Source organism: Rissa tridactyla, chromosome 6, assembly GCF_028500815.1.
Source record: "Rissa tridactyla isolate bRisTri1 chromosome 6, bRisTri1.patW.cur.20221130, whole genome shotgun sequence".
In the NCBI taxonomy this organism is placed as follows: domain Eukaryota; kingdom Metazoa; phylum Chordata; class Aves; order Charadriiformes; family Laridae; genus Rissa; species Rissa tridactyla.
The window spans coordinates 52,096,687-52,120,415 of record NC_071471.1 but is presented as its reverse complement, the minus strand read 5'-3'; the positions used below and the strand labels follow the sequence as shown (position 1 = coordinate 52,120,415).

The following is a 23,729-nucleotide window of genomic DNA, read 5'->3' as shown; positions in this document are numbered from 1 at the left end:
TGCTTGCTGCGGTCAGGGTTGGGGCAGACATTTGTCACTGATGTTTGCTTGTTCCCCTCTGTGCTTCCTAGGATGGGTTGGCTGCTGTAGTGGTCTGCAGCACAAATGCCTTAAGACAGCTGAAACAATATATGAGGTGGTAGGAAATAAATGTTTGTCTTCCCATTAAGTTTTTGGCTACTCCTGGCTGAGGAATTTTGCACTGGAAGCCTTTTGTCCTATAATCACAACTATGTGTTAGTTCATTTTTCCTCTCCAGAAGGACTTTCCCTTTTTCCTAATTTGATTTATAACAACTGTGACACTTCCACGGAAAGCAGCTTTGCATGGCTTTCACAGTCTGGTGAAGTAAAGGACGAAAGCAGGTGAAACCCTATGGGTAACTTGAACACAACCAGCTGGAAACTGTTAGCCCTATGTTATCAGTTGTGTTACCTCTGGTATTTCCAACTCCAAACCCCAAACAGCTATTTCGATGAAAATCCTGCTGGATTTATCTGCCCTCCCATTTGCATATGTAAATTGAGTCACGTACCTTGCCCTTTCTCTGATCACTAAGGAAGTCTCTGTGTTATTTAACGGTGTAGTGAATACATGGTCAGAAGAGCAAGTTGTCTGGTAATGAAGCTTCTGTTTTTTCTTTCTGTTCTCATGATAAGAGGATATAATTATCACCCCAAGCTGACAGGGGAGAGCACAGATCAAGGAGAGATGATAGGAGATGTTTTCTGGAGGTGTCTTTTAGGAGAGAAGATTAGCTGGAACAATGTTGTGATTTCTCTTATTGATGAAAATTCCCTTAGGTACTGAAATGTAAAATTAATCCCCATGACTCTATTCAGACCATTTAATACTAGAGATGTACAGCAAGTGTCTACACTAGGAAGCCAGGTTTTATATACAGTTGAGACAGATGTTCCTAGCTTGAGATAATTGCCCCTCGGAGGCACCAAGTTAGGAGCTTATCTTCTTCCACGCGGACCTGTGTTTCTACTTGAGGTACTACATTGGATCGTGTAAGCATTTTCCACAGAAACTTTGTAAAGGTGTAGGCCAGAAGTTTGAAGGTTTGGAAACTTTGCTCTCCTTCTCAAGACCTGGGCAGTGATAGGTAGAGGAACCTCATAACCCTGTTTTCCTTCTTTCACAGCTAAGCTGCCCCGGGATGACAAGACCCAGATTCTCAAGCAGCACAGACGCAAAGAGCTTGAGACCCGTCAAAAAACGTACCGGTGAGTTTCCCATAGCTCCCAAGAAGGCCCAGGGCCCGTTCTCATCAGGTCAGAGTTTGGCAGAGTATGTTCAGATTATCATATTGCTCTAATTACTGGACTGATGAATAAGAGGAAGCATAAGTTACCATGTTGGCCATATATGTTTTTTACTTAGATGGAATTCACTCTAAGTGATGATCATCCTGGCGCAAGTGGCGTTATGAGATACTTGAGTCCCAGATAAGCCTATCTGGAAGGCTTAAGTGGGAATTCAGTGGTACAGTCTCCGTGTGGGTCCTCTGGCACACAGTTATGCTTTCAAGGAAAATTTGAAGGCAGATTTTATTTGTCTTTTACAAGTCGTACTCCAGTTTTGGAACGTGATCTGAACGTGTCAGCTCTTACCAGAGCTCCTTGGCTGCTGCAGTAAGCTAGTTTTACTTGTTTCCTGCGCCGGGGTGTAGTGGAAGATCTGGCACTGTTTTAGTGGACTGCAATGTGCTATCAGAACACAGTGTGATATCCATCTTTATACTGTCATAGATGTTTTTTCCTAATCAAGGTCACAATGAGAAAATGCCATCTTTTATCAATGGGTAACTCCAGAAGTCATTAGGCATTTCCTTTTCCTAGAGCCATACTCTCTGTTGAAATAACAAAAGTTTATTGCACTTGCATCTCCTTGTTGTGAGAGTAAGGATCAGAAGGACAGAGGGTCCATTTAGAACTGATGGATGGAGGCTTGGTGTATCTGTTGTTGATATCATTTGACTAAGAAAGATGGGAAATAGAGCAGAGGAAATACAATTCGAAATGAGGTGTGGCAGTGGCACAAAATTTTATTTACGTATGCAAAAAGGAAGGCAAAACCATTTGTAATTCCAGGGAAATAGCTGTTTACAATTCCAATGCATAACTGATAACACACAATGCTGTCTGTGTGTGGCAGGCAATTTGGAAATACCATTGAAACGGTATTCTTTACAAATTGCCTTCTTTTGTTTTGAAGTAAAAATGGGGCACAGTGCAAGAACATACGTGGCAGAGAATGTGTGCCATGACCAGTAGGAATCAAGACTGCCTCTGTGTCTTGAAGATCTGCCTTTTGGAGGAACCTAAATATCGTCCGAGTACGTTTAGCTGCTGTATCTCATTTCTGCAAAAATGTAGCTCCAAGAATGAGTGTGCATTGGGCAGCTGTCTGTCTCTCTGTCCTCTCCCCTCCCAGTAAATTTGAAGCTACTGCCAATTTCAACCAAGTGTGACAAGTGTTTGGACATATCACAGATATTAAGTTACTTCAAGTTTTGTGAAGGTAGGTGGCCAAGTAGATGCCTTCCATTGCATTTCAGGATTCTGTAGGGTACTGGTGGGTATTGGTGTGGTATAAGTCGCTATTTTTGGCCCAAATGAGTCTGCCGCAAATTTACTTTACAGAGTTGAGTCACAGAAGCAGTTGTAGGTAGACACAGCTCTCCTGCTGGTAAGGTTATGTGGTTAATCCAGCCTTTCTCGTTTTCTCAGCTGGAAGGAGTGGCATCCAGGCTTTCCGCTGAGCATCGACGCCCATTCTCACAGTGATCTGCCCCGTGACATCCAATTCGATAATGAGAAAGGAATTGACTTCATCCTGAACTACTCTAAAGCGTAAGTGTGTGTGGAACTTTAGGAGTTTTGCAAAATCTCTTTTGGGACAGGGTAAGGATCTGATCACCTTTTAGGTTTCATTGAAATCTCAAAATTGGATTCTTTTCTCCCAGCTGGATCCACGGTAAATTAAAGTAGGAAATAATTGAAGGGGGTTTGTGTTTTTGTTTTTTTAAATATCATTATTTTGTTGTGGGAACTGATTGAGCCTCTGCATTCTCATTAGAGGCCGTTTTGACTGTAGGCAGATGGAGGAGGCACTGGGAAAACCACAGGAAAAAGGACTATTGGCACCTGTTAACAGGCTTTTGATTTAGTTCTTGGAGTCGCCCCCTGGAGATACCTCTCTCCCCTGACTGTTTGCTGTAATTAAGCCTTTCAGTCACATACCGGAAGAAAATGGTATCAATGCACCCTTGAGACCCTGCTGAAGAAAAGTTGTTCTGAGCAGCCCACCAGTTAACATCTGAATGTAATCTGCCTGGGGCAACAAAGTCACTGTGCACCCACTTGCACCTGTCATGTCATTGAAAAAAAATGGAGTCCTGGCCACTGGATGAGCCTGAATAATGAATTCTGCAGAGCTCTTTGAAATAGTACAGGGTAATGAGGCAAACAGGACCTCTGGCCTGTGAGTCCCCTTCTGAGCTGTCTCACGTGCCCAGGTCACATCATATTATCTCAGATATCCCACCACACTATCAGATGGTTGGATAGTCTGAGATGAGAAAAGACTGGTCCACCCACAATTTCTACATCTGTGATTCTGTTAATATGCCGGTCTCTTCATGTTTTGGAAAGGTGTTCCTCCTGTTATTTGGGTGATCAGACAGAGATTATGTCATCAAGCATACGCTGGTAAGAACTAGGGACTTTAACAGCCATACTGAGAAACTTGCAGCTTCTAATAGCAGTGAATACTTGCTTATCTGAGTCCATCTGGGGAACTGACAGTGACTGAAACCTTACATGTTAGAGCATTGTGGTGTTACGTTTATACAGCTGAATTTCACTGCCAACACAGAGTCAAATCCCATGGCTTGTTCTAAGAATCTACCTGCTTGTTTTCTAATTTGGAAAATTTCTAATTTGGAAGCTTCAAAGAACATGTATTTTTTTCTGGATGTGTTAGCCCTGCTGTAGATTTCTCCCTCCCTCCTCTCTCCTCCATACTAGGGTCTGGTTTTGATGCTTTTTAACATCAGCAAATCTTTTTTCTTTTTTTTTTTTTTTTTTTTTTTAGCATAATAAATCTCCAGCAGGTGTGAAGAGGGTGATGGGTGTGTTTTTGCAGCACATATGGCCTGGTGGACCTAGGTTTTTCAGAGCTAATTAGAATAAGGCAGCTGAATAGCTTTGAAGACCAGGGTCTCTAGCTTTCTATCTCATGCAAACTAGGATGTTAGGAGAATGATGGAACAGGCTGTAGAGTGCGTGCTTTTGTAGCTTTTTAATGCGATACTAGCTGTTATACCAGAGAAATGGTAGTGGGGTCACACAAGGAGTTAGAATAATGGTATAAAAGACAGACAGATGCTTCCTGACCCCCAGGCTTACCCAATGGCACATGTATTGCCTCAACTTTGCATCTGTGTTTAGACTTCCAAAGAACCAAATCTCTCATCTTTAATAAGAGCCAGAAGTTGAGGTCCCCTCTCACCTCATGAAATATTTTATTCCTCAAGCAGCCCTTTAGTATTCAGTGGATTCTTAAAGCTTTAAGAAGTTTTAAAGAATCTGGGGCCTTGACCATAGGTCCTTGGACCCCTCGTCCAGATCGTTGATAAAGAGTTGGCAGTGGATAATTCTGTAAATTCACAGGATTAATTATGTGTAATTATGTGTGATAATCCCAAAGGTTTCTGGTGTTGATGTGACCTACACTACCTAGCAAACGGTAACCCTTACCCTAGTCTCTGTGTCAGAAACGCAGGCTTGCATAGATATTTTGCACCAGTGTTGCATTTGGGCAGATTAAGTTCTACAAGCAATGCTACCCTTTTTTCCTCGCTCTGGTCTCTGGTATGTGCCAGAGACATCTGAGAAGTACTCGATTTCTTGGGTAAAATAGGTTTTGTTTTTTTTTTTATTAAGTCCTTTGGAAGCTTGTTCCAAGATAGGAAATGTGAAAGATTGCTTCCTTTAGGAAGTAATCTTTGAAACATCTCAGAATGAATGTATGCCTGGCATTCAGTGGGTCAAACCATATCAGGTTTGTGACTAGATCCCTGGCACTGTACCTACTGCTTGGCTTTTTAATAGCCCCAGGTAGGAAGAGGGCCCTGGCCAGGAGAAGAGCAGTACATACTGGTTCATGTGTCTAGTGTTTCTTAATCTCAGAGCAGTTCTGAAGGAGGGCAGAGGCTCTACAGGTCCTTTAGTGGAGCTGCTGTCTGTTTAGGAATACTGGCTGGGCTGATCCTGGCTTGTGTTTGTTCTGACTTTGTGCAAATCACTCAATCTCTTTGTGTCACCATACCCCGTTCTGAACCGGCGCTAATAATGATCTTAGCACTCTCAGCTGATGCTAACTACTGGCGATGTGTGAAGCTTTTCTGATTATGGTTTTTATATGTCATAGCTCTTAAAGCACTGCTATTGTAGGCTGCTGCTAACAACTCTAGAATGGAGGTCAGTAAAAGCAATAGCAGGGACTGGTCCTTGAGATGCCTTTCAGGCTTCTGTGTAAAGGTACAGCCTGCAAATTTAATTCTGTAGGGTGACCAATCTCACATTCCACCACTGAAAAATTTATTGTATGTAGGTATATAAAAGGGTGGAAAAGAATGGGGAAGGGTACTGAGGAAGCTGGAGATTATTTTTTTTCAGAGAAGATTTGTTTTGTTTTATTTTTAGGATGGAGAATCTTTATGTCAACCGTTTCATGCACATGTTCCAGTCCTCCTGGAGTGACTTTGCAGACTTTGAGAGGATTTTTGTCAGAATCAGCAACACAATTTCCGGTGGGTTTATCAGCATTTGCTCATGTTTGCATCGTAGAATGACTAGTTGTCTCGCACATATCTGATTAGGATGGAAGGGGCTGACCTGCCCTTCTGCTCTCCCATGGTTTTTCATAAATAAACTGTTATCTTGGACTGCTGATCACACCAGTAGCCCACAAGACCAAAAGGCAAAGCTAAACTTAAAATTACTGGGAACTGCTCAGTGACCTTGTCTATCCTGAGCTATACTGGAGGTCAGGCCATTTTGGGCATCATAGTCCCTTTTGGCTTTTAGAAACATATTTTCAGACATGTCACATAGGACAAATTTTCATAAGTATTTCCCATCTAAACGTAGAGATAGCTTAGTGGGAGTGCTTTTCAGAGCACATGAGCTCGTAAGGCATTTTTGAATCTTTGATCGTGTATCTCCCACTTCAGCCATCTAAATACGTGGAAAATCTCCAAAGAGGCACGTTTGGAAATGTTCGCCGCTAAAGGCAAGTGACTCCTCTGGCCTCTTACACAGATCAGATCAAAGGCTGTTGCCTGACATCCCAGCCACATGCTCAGTCCTGGTTGCCCTGTTGCTAAGAGTCCTGGCTTCTTGACCCTGTCCTGACACAAGGAGGGTACCACGGCCTCGGTTCTGCTGTCAGAACCTCACCTGTAGCTCCCCTCAGTCAGTTCTCCTGGACCATTTGTGTCGATGCCATGGGGCAGCTCAAACGCTTTTCAATGGTAAATTGTTCCCAGCAGGGGTCATTTTGACAGAACTTGTTTCAGGCATGAAAGTGCATGCTGGTGGGCCAGCAGATGTGGGGATGGGTTGCAAAGAGCTGGGAATGGCCTGGGAGCTGCAAATTCTTTACCTGGTCCTGCTGCAGCCAGGATGGGCTGTCAGACTACAATGCAAGGAACTGCAGTTCTTAATTGGAAATAAGTGAGAGTTATGGCATTTATCCAAAACGTCATCTCTTTTTGAAAATGTGTCAGAATTAGCTGTGCATACTGCATTAAATGTCCTGCTGTGCTTGTCATTTCGTACTTGCATCTTCTTACTAGAAGACAGAAATCCCTCCCTAAGAGCGAGAGTTTCACTTTTGTATTCACTGCTATTCAGTTTCTGCAGTATCGTTCATACTGTTAAAAACTCCATTGATGTAGTATTAAGATTAAGATGTCACAGACAAAATACTATTTTTGTTAACCCTTTTCAATATGGAAATCTTAGCAGTTACATAAAAGAATTGCAGACAGACATGGGTTTTGAAGTTCATGGTGTCCTTTCTGTAAAGCAGGGCTGGGAAGCCTTTGTTTTGTGAGCCAGACCCAACCTTCTACTATTGCCTGTGGTTACATTATTTTACTTTATTTTGCTGTATTATTGGATATGATAGATACACAGATACCATGAATTGGGTAGCATGTAGTTCTTCCAATGTGCGTGAACGGCCTGTTCAGACTCTGCAAAGGAAAATACTTTTCCCTCCTGCTCTGAAGTTTTGTTCCTCTTCAGGCTGCCTAAGGACCAGTTAACAGAAATGAGAGTAATTTCTGCAGTCTTGGATATAAAATAAAGCACACGAGCTGGCCAGAGCTAATAAAAACTAATTACAGCAATTTGTTACATTTAATAAGATTGCTTCCTAAAGTATTTTGAACAGAGGCATTAGATATAATCTACAATTAATTTCATTGATAACATTTCTACACTCATGAGGAAAGCTGCAATTCTGTCAGTTTTAAACAGTAAGCATCAGTCTCCATTATATTAATGCAATTCTGAATCTGCTCATTTGCAAGCCTTGGCAGAAACAGGGCTAATGGAGAAGGTGGTTCAAGGCATATTTCAGTCATCCCGTTCTGTCCAAGGTGATGAGTCATTTTTTGCTTGGTCTAGATTTCAGATACAGCTCCAGACTCAGTATGCAATTGACAGAGACGATGTAGATGTCGACTTTAAGTACACTTAACTTTTTTTCCACTCCGTTAGTAAGCTTTATGAGTTTTGAGACTTTTTTTTTTTTTAATTATCACTTCATTCCTTCAGGCCGATCTTTTTCATCCTTTCACTCTTTCTAGAAAAATAAACTGCTTTCAGAAAAAGTTCTGACTTGAGTGAAAATAGGTGACTGTGGAAAACTTTACTTGCTTAATTTTTCCCCTGAAGACACCAATGGGATTTTTAACGTTAATCATGTTTTTTCTGACTCTGAAATTATAGGCTGAAGTGGCAACATGACGTTATAAAGCAGAATGCTGCAATTGTGGAAAACATCCAGTAGTACTACATCTGTAATAGTAAAGAGATGGAGTACCCAAAACCAGCGTTTTATTAAGAAGAGATAATAATCCGAGCTTGTATTAGCAACTGAAAAATAAACTGAGGGGAAAAAAAAGTTAAACAAGCAAAACAACGAATGAGCAGTTTTACTGAGTCAAAGTCAAAACCCTTCCCAGGTGTCCCTCACTCAGCTCCAGCTAAGAGAACTGCTCCAGACGTTGCTGCTCTTTCCCTACCCACGTTGCTCTGTATTTCCCTTCCCCTGCCTGTGCCATATTTTTTTGACTCATCCCTCTGTACTGCGCACTCTGAGAATTTGAAGAGTGAGATTTAAAAATTTTGTGGAAGACCTGAGAAGGTGGTCTGCAGACGGAGAGAGCATTTTTCATAGGAGTGGAATATTTTACTCCTCATTGCTTCTGTACATGGAGAAACAAATTATTATCAATTTAATTCTTCTTAAAATTCTGTGGCACCTTTTGAATCCTTTTCTTGCTACTTTCTTTAGTTAAGTTGCAGTGCAGTATAACAAAGTGTGGGGAGGAAAGGAGGAATCCTACAATGCAGTAAGATATTGATGCAGTCCAGATATTGATGCTGCAGGTTTGTTTTTCCTTTAGAATACGTGATGCAGCACTGGAAGGAAGATTTTATGTTTGGCTACCAGTTCCTGAATGGATGCAATCCTGTGCTGATCCAGAGATGCACAGAGATACCCAAGAAGTTTCCCGTGACTATGGATATGGTAGAATGCAGTCTGGAGAGGAACCTGACCCTGGAGGAGGAAGTGAAGGTACGGCTCTGAGTGAGGTTGGACTTCATCTGTTCCTTCTCATATCCTTTAACCTCCAAACCCTCTTCTAAATGTCTTCAGTCACATATCCTGTCTTCAGGCTGTATTGTTGGTTATGGCAAAGCTCATTGTCTCTGCAGACTGGCAACACTTCTGTTGACTGTGTTCTCCTGCTGTCCTGGAGCTGCAGGTCATGCCTTTCTCCAGGTCCAGTGAAAGAAGTGTCATCAGGAGTTGAAGGGTCCTTTTTCAGTGGTTTCCTCTGAAAGGTTAGGGATTGACAGGACTGCCTCAGAGGGGAAAAGTGCCTCTCCCTTTCCTGGTAGGGTCTTACCCTGTTGTTATGTGCAGAGTTAAACAGGCTGAAAAAGGGTTGTCAAGGGTGGTGCTTTTGTTTGTATGATGAGCGCGGGGGCTCTTCAGCTGGCAGTGTGAAACTTGTTTGCATCTTAGTGCCACTGCATGAATGCCAAATACGTAGTCGTAGTCGCTCTTTACTGAAAGGCTTGCTATCAGACTCAGCAGAGTTTGTATAGAGGTGCTTGCTGTCTCAGTGGCATCATCCCTAAGCCATCATGACCAAGGGTGGGCCAGTGGCCGCTCGTAACAACAGGGAACAAGCCAGCCTCTGGCCAAAACTTACCGACCTTTGTTATGGGCCTTGATGCTTGCAACTTCGTTAAAACACGTCAACATGTCATGCTTTTTTTTTTTTTTTTTTTCACTCCAGCAAGGAAACATTTTCATTGTGGACTATGAGCTGCTGGATGGTGTGGATGCCAACAAAACAGACCCGTGCACAATACAGTACTTGGCTGCACCCATCTGTCTGCTGTATAAGAATCTGGAGAATAAAATTGTACCCATTGCAATCCAGGTGGGTTTACTGTCAGGGTCTTTAAAAGGACACATTGCTTGTTGTCTCATCTTAAACATGAACGATTTGGGGTTTTGTGTTCTTTTTTATGTCTTTCAGCTTGGCCAAAAGCCTGGGCCAGACAATCCCATATTCCTTCCTTCAGATGCCACATATGACTGGCTGCTAGCTAAAATTTGGGTTCGCTCATCTGATTTTCACATCCACCAGACAGTCACCCATCTCTTACGGACACACTTAGTCTCAGAGGTGTTCAGCATAGCTATGTTCCGGCAGCTGCCTGCTGTACATCCCCTCTTCAAGGTTGGTTCTTGCATGAAGGGAGGTTGTCACATTAGTTTGACAAACCCAAAGAAGTCCTGGCGATAGCTCAGCTGAGATAGTTTGGCTGGCTGCCCTGCAAGGCGACATACAGCTCAGCCACCAGGACTTCCAGGACTCCAGACTTTACACCTGGTTGCTGGTGTAAAGAGAAAATGCTTTTTTTCATTGTTTGTCCTGTTTCACAGCTCTTGGTGCCACATATGCGGTTCACAATAGCCATCAATACCAAAGCCCGAGAACAGCTTATCTGTGAATGTGGCCTTTTTGACAAGGTAAGTAATCCCCTTCGCAAATCTTCATTATTCTTCATGGTTCCGTATGTGTTTTCATCCTTTAACCATCACAGATTGCCTTGTTTCTTGGCCTTTCTACTAAAGGGCAAACGTAACTAATAGCACGTGAGAAGCTGGCACACAGAACTGATGCCTTGTTGTGCTAAAGGTTTTATCTTTTACCTCTAAGTAGCCAATTCAAAACTGAATTCTCGTCATTAGAGAATCAGGATCTCATTTACTCATAGCTGATGTGGCTTTAGGGTATGAATATAGGAGTGCGAGGTAACATGATATGCACGTACATCCCTGCACATCTATACATGCAGTTAACTCCCCAGTTTCTTCTAAGTACTCGGTTATTCATTTTGGGATGGGCTAGTGAGCAAAAGAATTTGTGATTGCAAAAGAGAAATTTGCATCAGAGAAAGATGTGTAGATAAGATAGATTTCTAAGCCCACAAATAGTGGGTGTAGATTCCAGCCTGTCTTCTTGAATTACCATAAACAGCAGATCTGCTAGGATCAAAACTCAGCTTCATCTGAGTCAGTGAAACATAGCTGTATATCATGGGCTGCGGTGCAGCTTTTAGGTCAAATCCGAACATCTAAATCTGACTGCATTGGTATTTGACCCAGCTCTTCCCGCCTTGGCTCCCTCAGGAGTGGCATGCTACATCTAGGAACCACAACAGGTGGTCATGCAGCGGTCTTTATGACAACATGCTAGCAGCAAATGGGGAGTCTGGGGAGGTTTCAGAAGTTCTGCCAAAGAGGGAACCTGTGTTTCAGGACGACTCGGTCCCCCTTACACCTCTGGCACCAGACCAAAACCAGCTTCCATGCTCCAGAGTTTTTCACCCAAGGAGAAAAGAGAGGTTCCTTGTCTTCCATACTCCACTGCTGACTGTGGAGACCTGGCAGGCAGTCCCATCCCTTTGAACAGAACCAGAATGTCCATACCCCGTGCATGGGGGATGAGTGTGTGGCTGAGACCTGCCAGTGGGGATCCTGGAGTTCCAGAATTTGTTGGTTCTAATGTAGATGAACAGTCAGCCAGAGGACAATCAGTGTAAGCTGACCACTGCTACAACACCAGCATCATGTGCTAGAAAAGCAACATTTGGGAAGTTTTGTGCAGTGATTACCTAAAGAGTTTTGCAGGGCTGTTTGTCGTGGACACGCTGTGTTTTCCAAACGTAACCTATACTGACATCCTGGCCAGCCCTCATCAGTAACCGCACAGCAGGGATAGATCTCCTGGCTTAAATTCCAGGGTAGCTAATGGTAACCTGCATCCCTAAACACTTTTTCCTAAACAACTCTGTAGCCGCACTGGGTGGTTTGGCAGAAGCCCTGTTCCAACACATTGCTGGCTGCCTTCCTTCTCATGCGCACGCTGGTTCTGGAGCATAGGGCTAGCAGAAAGTGCTTTGGGTTCGATACTTCGGTGTTGCTGTACTTTATTACTGTATTCCATTATAAACAGGTGCTGTACCTATGGAGAAAATGCCGATATTAACAGTGATTCATGGGAGAGGTGTGAAATCTATGAAGTTGAGGTGCACAGTTGCAGTAGAACTCTGGTTTTGTACTTGTTTGTGTGGAGATGTGGTTTTCTCATTGCAAAACAGATTCACCAACATTTTGAATACCATCTCTTGTGAATTTGGAAAGCCAGTCTCAGCACAAAGTGAACATAATCTCCTACTGTTCTTGTCTCGCCGTTCTTCCTGCAGGCAAATGCTACAGGTGGAGGAGGACATGTGCAAATGGTGCAGAAAGCAATGAAGGATCTGACTTACAAGTCCCTCTGCTTCCCAGAGGAGATCAAAGCTAAAGGGATGGACAGCAAAGAGGATATCCCTTATTACTATTACCGGGATGACGGCATTAAAGTCTGGGAGGCTGTAAAGAGGTAAGACACCATAGTTCTAGAAATGGCTAATAAAGTCATGGTCAGAGAGGCACGACTTCATTTTCCTGCTGCTCACTGCTTTTCATCACAGCCTTGTGAAAAGCACCTGGGATGTTGGGTCACGCGGTGCCTTTTCCATCCAGTGCATCTCAACTGGGGAAAAATATATAGTCAAGCACATCCCCTTGAAAGACTGTTAATTCCTGCTTTTTTTCAGCCCTGCTTTCTTGCATTCTGTATTTCAGAGCCTCCTTTATAAGCATCTGCTCTTCTATAGGATTTCACAGAGTTTAGTGAGTTGGAATTTAGCCCTGCAAAGGGAATTTAATTAGCTTTTTTTTTTTAGCTATGCACAAACCAAGAGAGAGAATCCAGCTTTCTGAGCCAGCCACGTGAGCTCATCAAGGTTCTTGTGGAGTGGAAATGTAAGCTTGGCTTGCATGAGTGTTGTGTTTTGAAACTCAATAAATTAGGCATTAACTGCTTTGAGCAAAGCCTTTCTTAAAATACCTTGAAGTTGCAAGGCGCAAGTTTTGTCAGGAAGGGCAGCAATTCTGAGTCAGGAGAGGTGCAGCAAGGCTGTTCGACCATACAAATGCGGCTCCTTTTCAGAGAGGAGACACTGCCTCAGAATGGAATGATTCATATGGTTTTTATTCTACAGTGGCATTCCATTTAACAAACAACATATTTTTGCATGGCATAAATTGCTTACTAAATATGCAGCTGTTTCTGGTCACATGGCTTTTGAAAAGCACGTTCATTAAAAATCAGATCTTTTGTGTACACAAAGTAGGGGGTTTATAATGCAAGTGTAATGGTTAAAATGTTGGGTACATTTTTGTCTCCTGTGTTTTCTCGATGTTTTAGCAAGGGGTTATCTTGCAATATTTCCTGCAATTGTTAGCACCCATTTGAGAGAAAAGGAAGTTATAACTTTTCTGTGGTTGTTTTCTTGATGCAGTCCAGTTTTCTGTCCCTCTTCTCTTTCCTATGTTTTCTTTGCTGATTGAGATATGCCTTTTCAAATACCAGATAGTACTGACTCAACTCCATTTAGTTTGACTGTTTGTGGGTGTTAACCTAGCTGGAGGAAGATGTTACGCTGCCTCAGACTTGGCTGAGAGATGCTTCCTGTGTAATTTGGGTTAGAAATGCTGTGGGCAGTACCTTTTTGAGCGTGTGGTATCCTCACCCATGAACCCACAGTCATGCACATGTCTAGTCACCGCGAATCTCCTACACTCTGCAGGGGTGTTGGTCTCCACTCTTTTGATGAAATAACTTCAATCCCCAGCATTGCTTCCCATGTGGTAGGTGGCCTAGGCTTAAGAAAGCTGGTAAGGTTGTCCCTGTAGAAACAATGAGGCTCACACGGCAAATTCTTAAACCCTCCTCTAATACTCAGCTTCTTATTTCTCGTCTAACTGCAGATATTCCAACCCAAAGGTATTCCAACCCAAAAGGCCTCATCCACGCTTTATATACTAATTTATATTTGCACAGAAGGGGGTCTGAAATACTGCTGTTGTGTAAGAGGAAGATTACCTTCTGTATGCATTTGGTACAGGTGCCAGGTGGTGGAGGCTGAGCTCGTGCAGGGCAGCTTTATCTCTGCATGTCGCAGGATTTTTCTTTTCCTTTGGCTTCCTCTGGAAGCCAAAATTACTTAAACTCGTGGTGTTTTTGCAGTCGTTTGCCTCAATAACAACTCTTGACTTGGTTGGTTAATAGAAACCACATTAACTCATTTGTAAAGGTCTCCAAATTGCAAAAAATTTATAGCTTGTTAGGGGAGAAATTTGTATTGGGTAACAATTCTTAATCCCATCAGTCAGCTTCCGCAGTCAAATGTTTCACCCTATGGGTTGTTGTCAAAATATTTAGCAAGAGATTACAGGTACCTGCAGAGCTAACAGAATATCTCAGCATAGCTCAGTTAACCAGTCATTCAGTCATGAAATGCAAATCTTCAGGAAACCAGGCTCACCTATTTTTACTGCTTTCAGAACAATTTTTGTTATCTTAGTGTTTTAAGAGCCTCTCTTTCCGAGATGAGTTAGCCCGGGAAGCTTTTACAGAAAGAGGGATTTTGAGAAGAGGAACAGAACAGGGAGGAGATGTCTGCTGTAGGCAGTGCATGCAGGAGAAAGCTCTAGACGTCTTCTCCCCAGGAGAAGTTTCCTGGGCCACCCCCACTGGGGAGTGTGCCGCTTGGGTTTTGTGAAAAGGATGTGCGGTAGGAAGGGATCAACTATTTGAATGGTATTCAGGAGCATCCCACGTGCAGGGGATGGTGCCGGTATCACAGTTTAGGAACCTTTGTTCCTAGTGTGAGAGTCATGTGGATATGCCAGAGGGAGTCCATATTGAGTGAAGCTGTGATGACAGAGGTATGGGCAGGAGCAAAGCCCCAAATAAGAGAACAAAGCACACAGGACTATTCAGGGGATGCAGTGTTGTCCAGCATTTTTTTTGGTGGGGGAGGAAGTGATTCAGCAATGAATCAAAGTTGCCTCTGTGCGTTCCTGCTGCTTGTGGGAAGAAGGTAGGAGGGTGCTGAGACCTTGCCCTTCTTTTGTCCCCCCTGCAGCATCTGCCTCCTCTGCAAGGTCAGAAGGTCTTCAGGGAATGGCAGGCTTGCTTTTTTCTTTTTTTTTTTGTCTTGTTCATTTGTTTCCATGTCTGCAGTTTTGCAGAGGATGTGATTCACATCTACTATGAGAGCGACGAGGTGGTGTGTGAGGATGTGGAGCTCCAAGCCTTCGTCAAAGACATTTACGTTTATGGGATGAGGGGTGTGAAGACCTCAGGTAAGGTCTGATGGCCCAGCCAGGCCTGAAGCTTGTCGAGTCCCTGCTGACAGCAATGCTGCATGCGCAGCGTGCCTTGAACTGTTGGAGACCCTCTCTCTTCTTGGCCCAAAGATGCTCAGTTTTATGGGTTGGACCCTGGATTAGGCCCTCCCTCCCTCAGGAGATGACTTCCTCCTTTGCCACAGATTCTCACCATGAGCTTGGACAACCCATGTAATCTCTCTGTACACTGGGGATTGGTCCTTTGATCATCTCTGCTCATGCCTTAAGCATTAGGGGAGGGGCTGTCTGTGTGTGCTGTTAGAACCACCACGCAGACTGATAGGAATCACAAGGAGCAACGAGACCCCCTTGAATCCTCTCCTCCAAACCTTGCAACAAGTAAGAACCTCTCCAGGAGTATCTTGCTGCAGTTCAGCTTTTGTTCAGCTTCTGTGTCGTTGAGCTGTTCTGCTCTCTTCAGCAGAAGATACTCATAATTCTTTCTAAGAAATACTTTCCTTTGCTCTGTCTCCTCTTGCTCTCTCTTGTTTCTTGTGAACCATTACTTGGCTGTGAGCGCTCTCTCCCATAACATGGTTCTGTTCTCCCACCTGAGTTAACACTCTCCTGCCTTTCCCTAAATGTGGTTTTTTTCTTCCACTCATGTTTTGTCCAAGCAGGTTTTCAGGAATTTATACAGGTGGATGGGGATTCTTCATACTGTCCTGAATGATTTACATCTGGAAGCACTTGTTGGCCAGTGATCTGAGGCAGATGGCTTCAGCACTGCATGCTCACATGTTAGTGTGTGAGACCTCCAGGCAAAACTGTGATGTTTCCACTCATTACCAGTGTGTGCTAGTGTGTAACAGCCTTCTGGGCTCCAGCTGCATGGACAAGCGAAGGATTGGGGGACACCTACTTGCTGTAATTTTTGCTTGTCTAGTTGTCTCTTTGGAAAAGCTTAGACACGGCCTGCTAGTAGGGACTTCATGCTTGACCTAAACATCTTGATATGGGACAAGTACTGAGCCTTTCCAGGGCTACAGCTAGGGTGGGATGCTACAAGCACCACTGGTGACAGGACTGCCGCTACAGGTGGGAAACCTACCAGGCCTGCAGCATCCCTGTCTGCACTGCTGCCACTCCAAGGGCTGGGGCAGAGGGCAGGGGGACTTTGCTGGGTCTGTAAAGAATGGAAGGAGGATAAATGGGGGAGGCTTTTGCAACCAAGGCTCCCCCTCCAGTCTCCGTTCCTGCCCTGGGAGGGCTGCTCTGCCTGGGAGCATGCCAAGCCCCTTTAAAGATGGGTACAGTGTGCTTAGGGTAGCAAGACACAGGAGGGGATGGTGTACCCTCTCTTTTATGGGCTTAGTGGATGGCCAGAGCTACCATGTGCCTCTTCCCACTCCCAGGTTGAGTTCACAACTGCATCAGGTTGGTGGTGGAGATGTGAAGCAGCTGGCACAGGCAGCCTGAGCATGGGCAGCTCGCCCCAGGGTACTGACACGTCTCTAGGTGTCCTGGAACCTGTGGTCACATTGGGCTGGGACAGGAACTAGAGCACAGGACTGTGATGTAGTGGGGACAGGAGAGATACAGGCTTGGGGATGCTTTGGTAGCAAAAGATTTCCCTAGTCCCTGACTATTCCCTCCTTTCTTTATGTAGCTCTGTTTGATTATTCCACTTCAAAGACAGCTTGATGCAACTTTTTCTGTTCCTCATTCTCTTTTTTCTCTTCCAGAACTTCTTGTTTCCTCACTTCCCGTTTCAGCAAATAAGTTCTCCCTGCACTTTTTCTCGCAGTACACTTGATTGCTGAGCCTCGGACCTTTATAAATACAAGCACATGGTCATTTGCTCCTTGGCATGAACCTTCCCTGCTTGCACTGCAGACTGAAGAAAAAGGGAGCATCTGAGGCCCCTGCCGTGTGGACTCTCTGGGTTCCTTACTGCAGGGTATGTAGGGTGAGAGGACAGGGATATAGTATTTTTTAAAGGTGTAATTATAATTTGCCTTTCCCTTAAGGAACACCACATACAGTGCAAACAGTGCTGATGGCTGACAAACCTGCATGAAGTAAGGCAGGGTCAATCTGGATTGGTGGCTGGACAGCCAAGACACAAAGAGGATGAGTAACTCCTGTTAGACCACACAGCAAGATTCAGAAAGAGAACGCCCTGCTCTTCAGTGACTGCCGCATGGTCCTCTAACTCATGCCTTTTGAATAGCTGATTACTGCTGGGTAACTGGGTTACTTCATAGCTGGGTTACTTAAGCTTTTCTTCTCCCTCGTTTAGGATTTCCTAAGGCGATCAGGACACGAGAGAAGCTAGCAGAATATCTCACGGTGATAATATTCACCACATCGGCCCAGCATGCGGCTGTGAATTTTGGTCAGGTAGGAATTTCTGGGAAGACTGTTCTTCTTTCTGGGCTGGGAGATGTATCTACCAGAGCAAGGTCTGAGAAATGTTTTTAGTAGATGTATAGACATTACATTACTCCTTCTGGTCAAAATAACTGCAGACCCATCTTCAAATCCCCATGAAGGCCGTGGAAACAGAATTCTTTTGGAAGCCGAGAAAGGTATTTTGAGTCCTAAATAGGTACCAAAGCTCAAATTTGGGGGTTCTAGCTTGTATATTTCAGTTTTAATGATTTTATTATGGGGAATAATGTTTTTAAGCGTTTAAATGGCTTGCTAAGACCCCTTTTAGAAATGGAGAAGGGTTCAGGTGCACAGGCTAGCTACCATGCCTTCCAGACACCACGTGAACTGCCTGGGTATGTGCTGGCAGTCTGTGGCACATTCTGCAATGAAACACAGTGAGTTATGCTGGGTGGCTTTGCTTTGCGTTTGCTGTGAGTGCAGTCCCGGGTAGCTACTGTGGGTTGCTGTTGTAGGCTGTGCTAATTTGGCAGCGTGCCTGCGCGGAAGCAGCATACATCCCATTTTCAGATGTGGCTTAGGGAACTTGCTGCCTGCAGACGCCATCTGTCTTTGAGTTGGTGCAGCTGGCTGTTTGCAGCAGCTCAGTCCCAGCAGTAGAGCAATCTAGCTGGCCTGATGGAGCATTTCCCAAGGGTCCTGAGTTAACTGGTTGAAAGCTGCCATGCACGTCTGCAGGACCTCCACTTCTACTTGCTGCAGCAGCACAGACAAGCGTCTACAAGGTAAAGTCTCATTGAAGTCAGTGGGACACGAGTCCAGATCCTCAGTGATACCTAGGTACTTAACTCCCACTGACATACAGAGAAATTTGAAGGGGAACGTATGTGAGGATCAAGGCTTTGGTCATGTGTGGTCAAGTTTTCAAAAGCACCAATGTGCTTAATATTCCCAATGCATGGGAAGGGCATTGCTGCTTGTTTTTTGAGTTTGTGAGACAACTGGCAACTTGAGCTTCCTCTGTGAAGTTTAACGAGTCATGTGCTGATAGCCTGTGTTATCCCTGCCTGCCTTTACTCTGACATATATCCACCCTGAAACTATAGTAACAGCCTGCCTTTCAAATGCTGTTTCTTCCAACATCAAGGCATTTTGGAAAGCAGACTTCACAGCCAGAAGCAAATCTCTTTGTCAGCCTATATTGCACAGAGCTCCTTCACTGAGTGGGTGGTCGGTCACTGGAACAGGCTCCCCAGGGAAGTCGTCACAGTGCCAAGCCTGTCAGAGTTCAAGGAGCATCTAGAGATGCTCTTAGTCATATAGTTTAGTTTTAGGTAGTCCTATGAGGAGCACGGAATTGAATTTGATGATCATTATGGGTCCCTTCCAACTTGAGATATTCTGTGGTTCTATGAGATTTTTTTTGGCACGTGTTCTGGCTTCAGGCCTGAATGATCTCACAGATAAGCAGGGAGACCATCTTTCCTATGGTAATTATTTCCAAACACATCCCATATCGCTCTCCATATTGATCATTCTGTCCACCCCTGCAGCTCAGGAGCCCTGGAGCAGGTCTAGAGCTAGATGTCAAATGAACCCATACTATTCCTGTGCCACGTCCATGACCAGGGAACTCCGTGACTGTTCACTTCTAACCTGTCATTACAAGTGATTGAGACATCTCCCAGCCTTCCCCTCAGGAAATCCTGTCTGTTAAAGTACCACTAAGAAACCATATCTTAATGTTGCCCAGGCTACCAGTGTTCAGCAGAGGGCCTTCAGAGAATGAGAAGGGGAATCTGGCATGCAGAGGATATTCAGCCCATCAGCAAAAGGGTCTTCAGCCATGGGAAAAATGGCAGAGAGGGAGGGCTGAGGGTAGGAGGACATGGCTATGCCCTGGAGAGAACAGATTGAGCATGGCGTAAGCATAGCACACAGCTGAAAGGGGACTTTCCCTCAGGCAAGGCAGAGGTAATGAGTGAGGGTAATGAAAAAGTTCTCGGAAAGGAAAAGGCTATGATAAGTGCAACATCTCAGATGGTGGCGAAACTCAAGGTCATATTTGAGGCAAAGTGAGACATCACCATCCCACAACGTTGAAGTAGGCCAGAAGTGATTCTGATTTCCCAGTCTGGCGTTCACCATGGCCACATCCACATGCCATAGTCCATGATGCACCAGCATCTTTGCATCTCTTACAGCCTGACCAAAGTACTGTGGGCATGTTCTTAGAGGAAATTTTGCAGAAAAGAGCAACTGGAAAAAAGGAGATGTTATGAATTATATGGTTTTTATCAAAGGTCTCCTCAGATTGTCAGAAGAGATCTTTGTTTAATAAAATAGCGAAGTCCTTAGCCTGGCTGGTGAATGTGGGCTGTATGGCACATGCCTGTGGTTAGTAGAATAACTGCTCCCATTAAGGCAGCCCAACTCTCTCCCTTGTGAGATCCTGAGAAAGATGTTGGAGTCTTCCTTATCTCCTTCATTCCTTCTCTAGAGCATCTCTCTGTCCTTTAGTTAGTATCTTCCCTTTCTGAGAGGCTCATATTACAGAAGCAAACTCCCTGGTGTCAAGACTCCTGATTTTCTTGGTGGTGTTCCTAAATACTGGCCACTGTAATTTTTCACTGTGCTGTCTTGCTTTGTTGAGCAGTATGACTGGTGTTCCTGGATTCCCAATGCCCCACCAACAATGCGCCGCCCTCCTCCAACAGAAAAGGGGACAGTCACCATCGAGCAAATTGTCGAGAGTCTGCCAGACAGGGGCCGTTCTTGTTGGCATCTTGGAGCTGTCTGGGCCTTGAGCCAATTCCAGGACAATGAAGTAAGTCAACCTCCCTTCTCTAGGTGGTGGAGATGTAGGTGAGACCACAACGGCCACGGCAAGACTGCACAGACTCATGAGATTATAGTGCTGCTCTGTGCTTGACTGGACGGTGTTTGCCTTTCTGTGGAGATGTATCCATGGTGTGAGTTTGCCCAGATACAAACCAGCTCTGAGAAAGAAGTCATATTTTTACTCTGAGGCTGTGTTTCAGCCAAAATGAAAGTTTCTAACCTCAAGTATGTCATTGCTGAGTAAGCATACTGGTGTGGGAGGAAGAGGGCTGCACAGGCACAAGGATTTTCTCCACTTCTTGCCCCAGCAGTGCTGGTGGATAAACTACAACACCACCGTGTCCCCACGTCCTGTCCCTTTGCAAAATCTGCCCCAGTGCCACGTGCACTATGATTGTGGCTTGTGCCTGGCTGGCGTGCAAAGCAAACAAAACAAGCCTACAGGATGCTTTGCGAGCATGGTCCATAGCCATTTCCCTCATGTAAAATGAAGTCGTAGGTACTTGGTTGTCTCACCCACGGGCTTAGTCTAGAGGATGTGTTTTGAAATCCTTAAATGGAAGACGATGGACAGAGAGTACTTCTGAAGTTTCTTCTCTGAAGAAGGAAGCAGATTTCAGCTGAGAAGCTAGTAGTATGGGTGGTATCATGGGAAATAGTTACCTAAAGTAGGTAATATGCCAGTATGCATATTGGTATTCAGGGCACTCTTAAAGTCCAAGCTGACTAAAGCAACTGTCAGGTTGAACTTTGAAGAAGAGTTTTAAGTCAACAGAAACTTCAGCTGTCACTGAAAGAAGGAGTCATCTTCATTTTTCATCACTGGCTGTTCATTCACCTCCCATGCTGTCCTTTTCTTTAGCAGCACAAATCTTTGTGTGGCTACGCAGATAGCTGGCTTGAGAAGCTGATCTGGCTGACCGCTAGCCTGAAAAAAAGTGCTTATTTTTCAGTGGATTGGCTCCCAGCAGGTGGAGGAGGTGCCACATAGACACTTGAACCAGCACTGCAGAAAGATGCAGGGATGAAATGAAGCAGCTTACAGTGGAGGGAGGATGGTACAGCATCTTTCATTGGCAGTGCCAATGTAGGCTAGCTTAAATATTGATAGTACTATTTTAATAGTAGCATTTGTGAGGCTCTGGGTGTTGTTCTGCTGAATGACATAATGTTGAAACAGAATAGCCTTTGCTTTCTCAAAGCGCAATTTCTTGATGTTTTTCAATTAGCTGTTTCTGGGCATGTACCCAGATGAACACTTTGTGGAGAAGCCAGTGAAAGAGGCTATGGCAAAATTCCGCAAGAATCTGGATGAAATCGTCAACGCCATCACCGAGCGCAACAAGAACAAAAAGCTTCCTTACTACTACCTTTCCCCAGATCGCATTCCCAACAGTGTTGCTGTTTGAGCAGAAACCCAGGAGAGTTTGGAGGCGTGTAAAGCTAATGATGCTTTCCTGTTACATATGCTTCTTGTCAACGAACTTTCAGAAATGGATAAAATAAGAAACCACCCTCTCCATCAGAGCGACCCATAGTCTGTTTGGACTTTCAAGACAAATTTGATTATGACTGATCTTGCAAAGACTAGCAGACAACCCTCTAGGTCAACTTTGTTACAAGTTTCTTTTTCCAAGATTGCTTAATTAATCTTAGAATCAATATCCATGTTTCTGTTAGCTTTCTTTCTCCTGGTCAAAACAGTATAATCACAGATTCACTTATCTTATTCAATGAAAATAGCGTCACGAGCAATAAGCGAATCATATCTTTAATATCCTTCCTATTTTTAATAGGTGATACTGGTAACATATAAAAATATAAACTTTAAAGCCTATGTATTGTTTTTAATCTGATTAGAACAAATGTTAAATATTTTCACTGCAACTGTGAATGTCCTAATCAGGATGAAGGTAGAAGCAGGACGTTTTCTTAACATAGTTGATGGGTTTTTGTCACTTTCTTACCAACTTCATGTGAAATGAGGTAGCCTGATTCACAGGAGATGAAAATTTTGTACCTACATAAACCTATATATTTTCTACATAAAACTAGCGAGGTTTGTTTTAGCCTTTGCCAGTAGAGTTTGATGTCTTTCATATGTACAGACAAATGTTTTGCTTAGCACAATGGCAATGAGTACAGACCTAGCAGTGCTTATGCTCGATTTCTGTTTCGTTGCTGAGTCTGATGGTTTTTGTGTATAGTTTCCTTTGTTTTGTGGGGGATGAAGAAGCTACTTTGTATAATGATAAAAGTTGTGGAGAATGGTTCATTGACAGCTTATAAGAGAAGTCTTCAGATTTGGCCAATTAAGCATAATTGGCATGTTCCGCCTTAGCTAGAAACAACTGAATTTTGTCTGTTTTGTTTAGAGGTGATTAAGTGCAAGTACTTGGGCTTTGGTTAAGGGGGAGAGAGTTTTGGTTTATTTCCCCTAGAATTTGTTCCTTGTACTAGCTTCACCAGCCTACAGTGTGTTTTCTCAACAGCTAAGAAAGCGTCTTATGCTAATAAAACAAAACTGAACAAGGATATGTATCTAGCTTTTATTTCTTAACTCGATATCTAATGCTATATGTCATGAAAACCTTGTAGGAAGAAGCACAATGTGCTCTGTAGAGAAATGAAGCTCCTGCACTTTGAGAAATATAGTTATTTCTGTCATTCATGTGTGATTTGGAAAAGGGTCCTACTAAAATATACACCCTTTCTGGTTCATATGAAACACAGGCATGGAAGCACAACTAATTTTAGACCCTTTACAGCAGCCTGATTCCCTTTTTCTTCCCCCGGCTAAAGAGTTTCGTCAAAAATGTGGAAGGTAAGACCACTTCCTGTTATTGAGGAAGTACCTTTAAGACGCGTGCATCTTCCTTTTACTGCAGCCAGTGAGAAGTGATGACTGTAGGAGCCGAGGCATACAATTATGTAGTGACACTGGAATAGGACAAGGGAATCGGAGACTATAACGTGAGCCACAAAAAAAAAAAAAAAAGAAAGAAAATAGGTGCAAAAAATGCAATAAGCTGATGCAGTATATCCCGTGTGCCAGCCCTAACTCTTGTTCTTCGCCTGGATTACAGCGAATGTCCTCTTGCTTCAGCTTTCATATGGTAATGATCTGCATAGTCATGCATCAGTCCAGAAAATGAAATATGGGAAGAGAGGCTGATGCCTGTTTTCTTGCGTCTGCTCCCTCTGCTCTAGCCTGTGGACCTGAGATACAAGTAGGATTGGTGGAGGTTTGGGAAATTGACTGTGCAGCTTTCAAGGCCGATATTAACAGGCTGATTCAACTGCAGGAGAGGCTGTGGAAAGAAGTAGGGAGGTTAAAAGTAACACTGGCACCAGAAAGGAAGCAAATACATGCAAATAGTAAAGTCCTTACTCTTCCTGGGGGTCTGGATACACATGCT

At 43.9% G+C, this 23,729-nt stretch overlaps 1 protein-coding gene across 1 annotated transcript in view; it reads left to right on the top strand.

Annotated features, from left to right (window-relative positions):
* The window catches only part of ALOX5 (arachidonate 5-lipoxygenase), a 30,890-nt gene extending 9,159 nt beyond the window's left edge, over positions 1-21,731 (top strand). The window contains exons 3-14 of the mRNA XM_054206805.1: positions 1,151-1,232; positions 2,739-2,861; positions 5,718-5,824; positions 8,714-8,886; positions 9,617-9,763; positions 9,863-10,066; positions 10,273-10,359; positions 12,099-12,277; positions 14,969-15,090; positions 17,378-17,478; positions 20,126-20,296; positions 21,540-21,731. Coding sequence (XP_054062780.1) covers positions 1,151-1,232; positions 2,739-2,861; positions 5,718-5,824; positions 8,714-8,886; positions 9,617-9,763; positions 9,863-10,066; positions 10,273-10,359; positions 12,099-12,277; positions 14,969-15,090; positions 17,378-17,478; positions 20,126-20,296; positions 21,540-21,719 — 1,676 coding nt within the window. The 3' untranslated portion in view covers positions 21,720-21,731. The remainder of the gene's footprint in view (positions 1-1,150; positions 1,233-2,738; positions 2,862-5,717; positions 5,825-8,713; positions 8,887-9,616; positions 9,764-9,862; positions 10,067-10,272; positions 10,360-12,098; positions 12,278-14,968; positions 15,091-17,377; positions 17,479-20,125; positions 20,297-21,539) is intronic.
* The last annotated feature ends 1,998 nt before the right edge of the window (positions 21,732-23,729 follow it).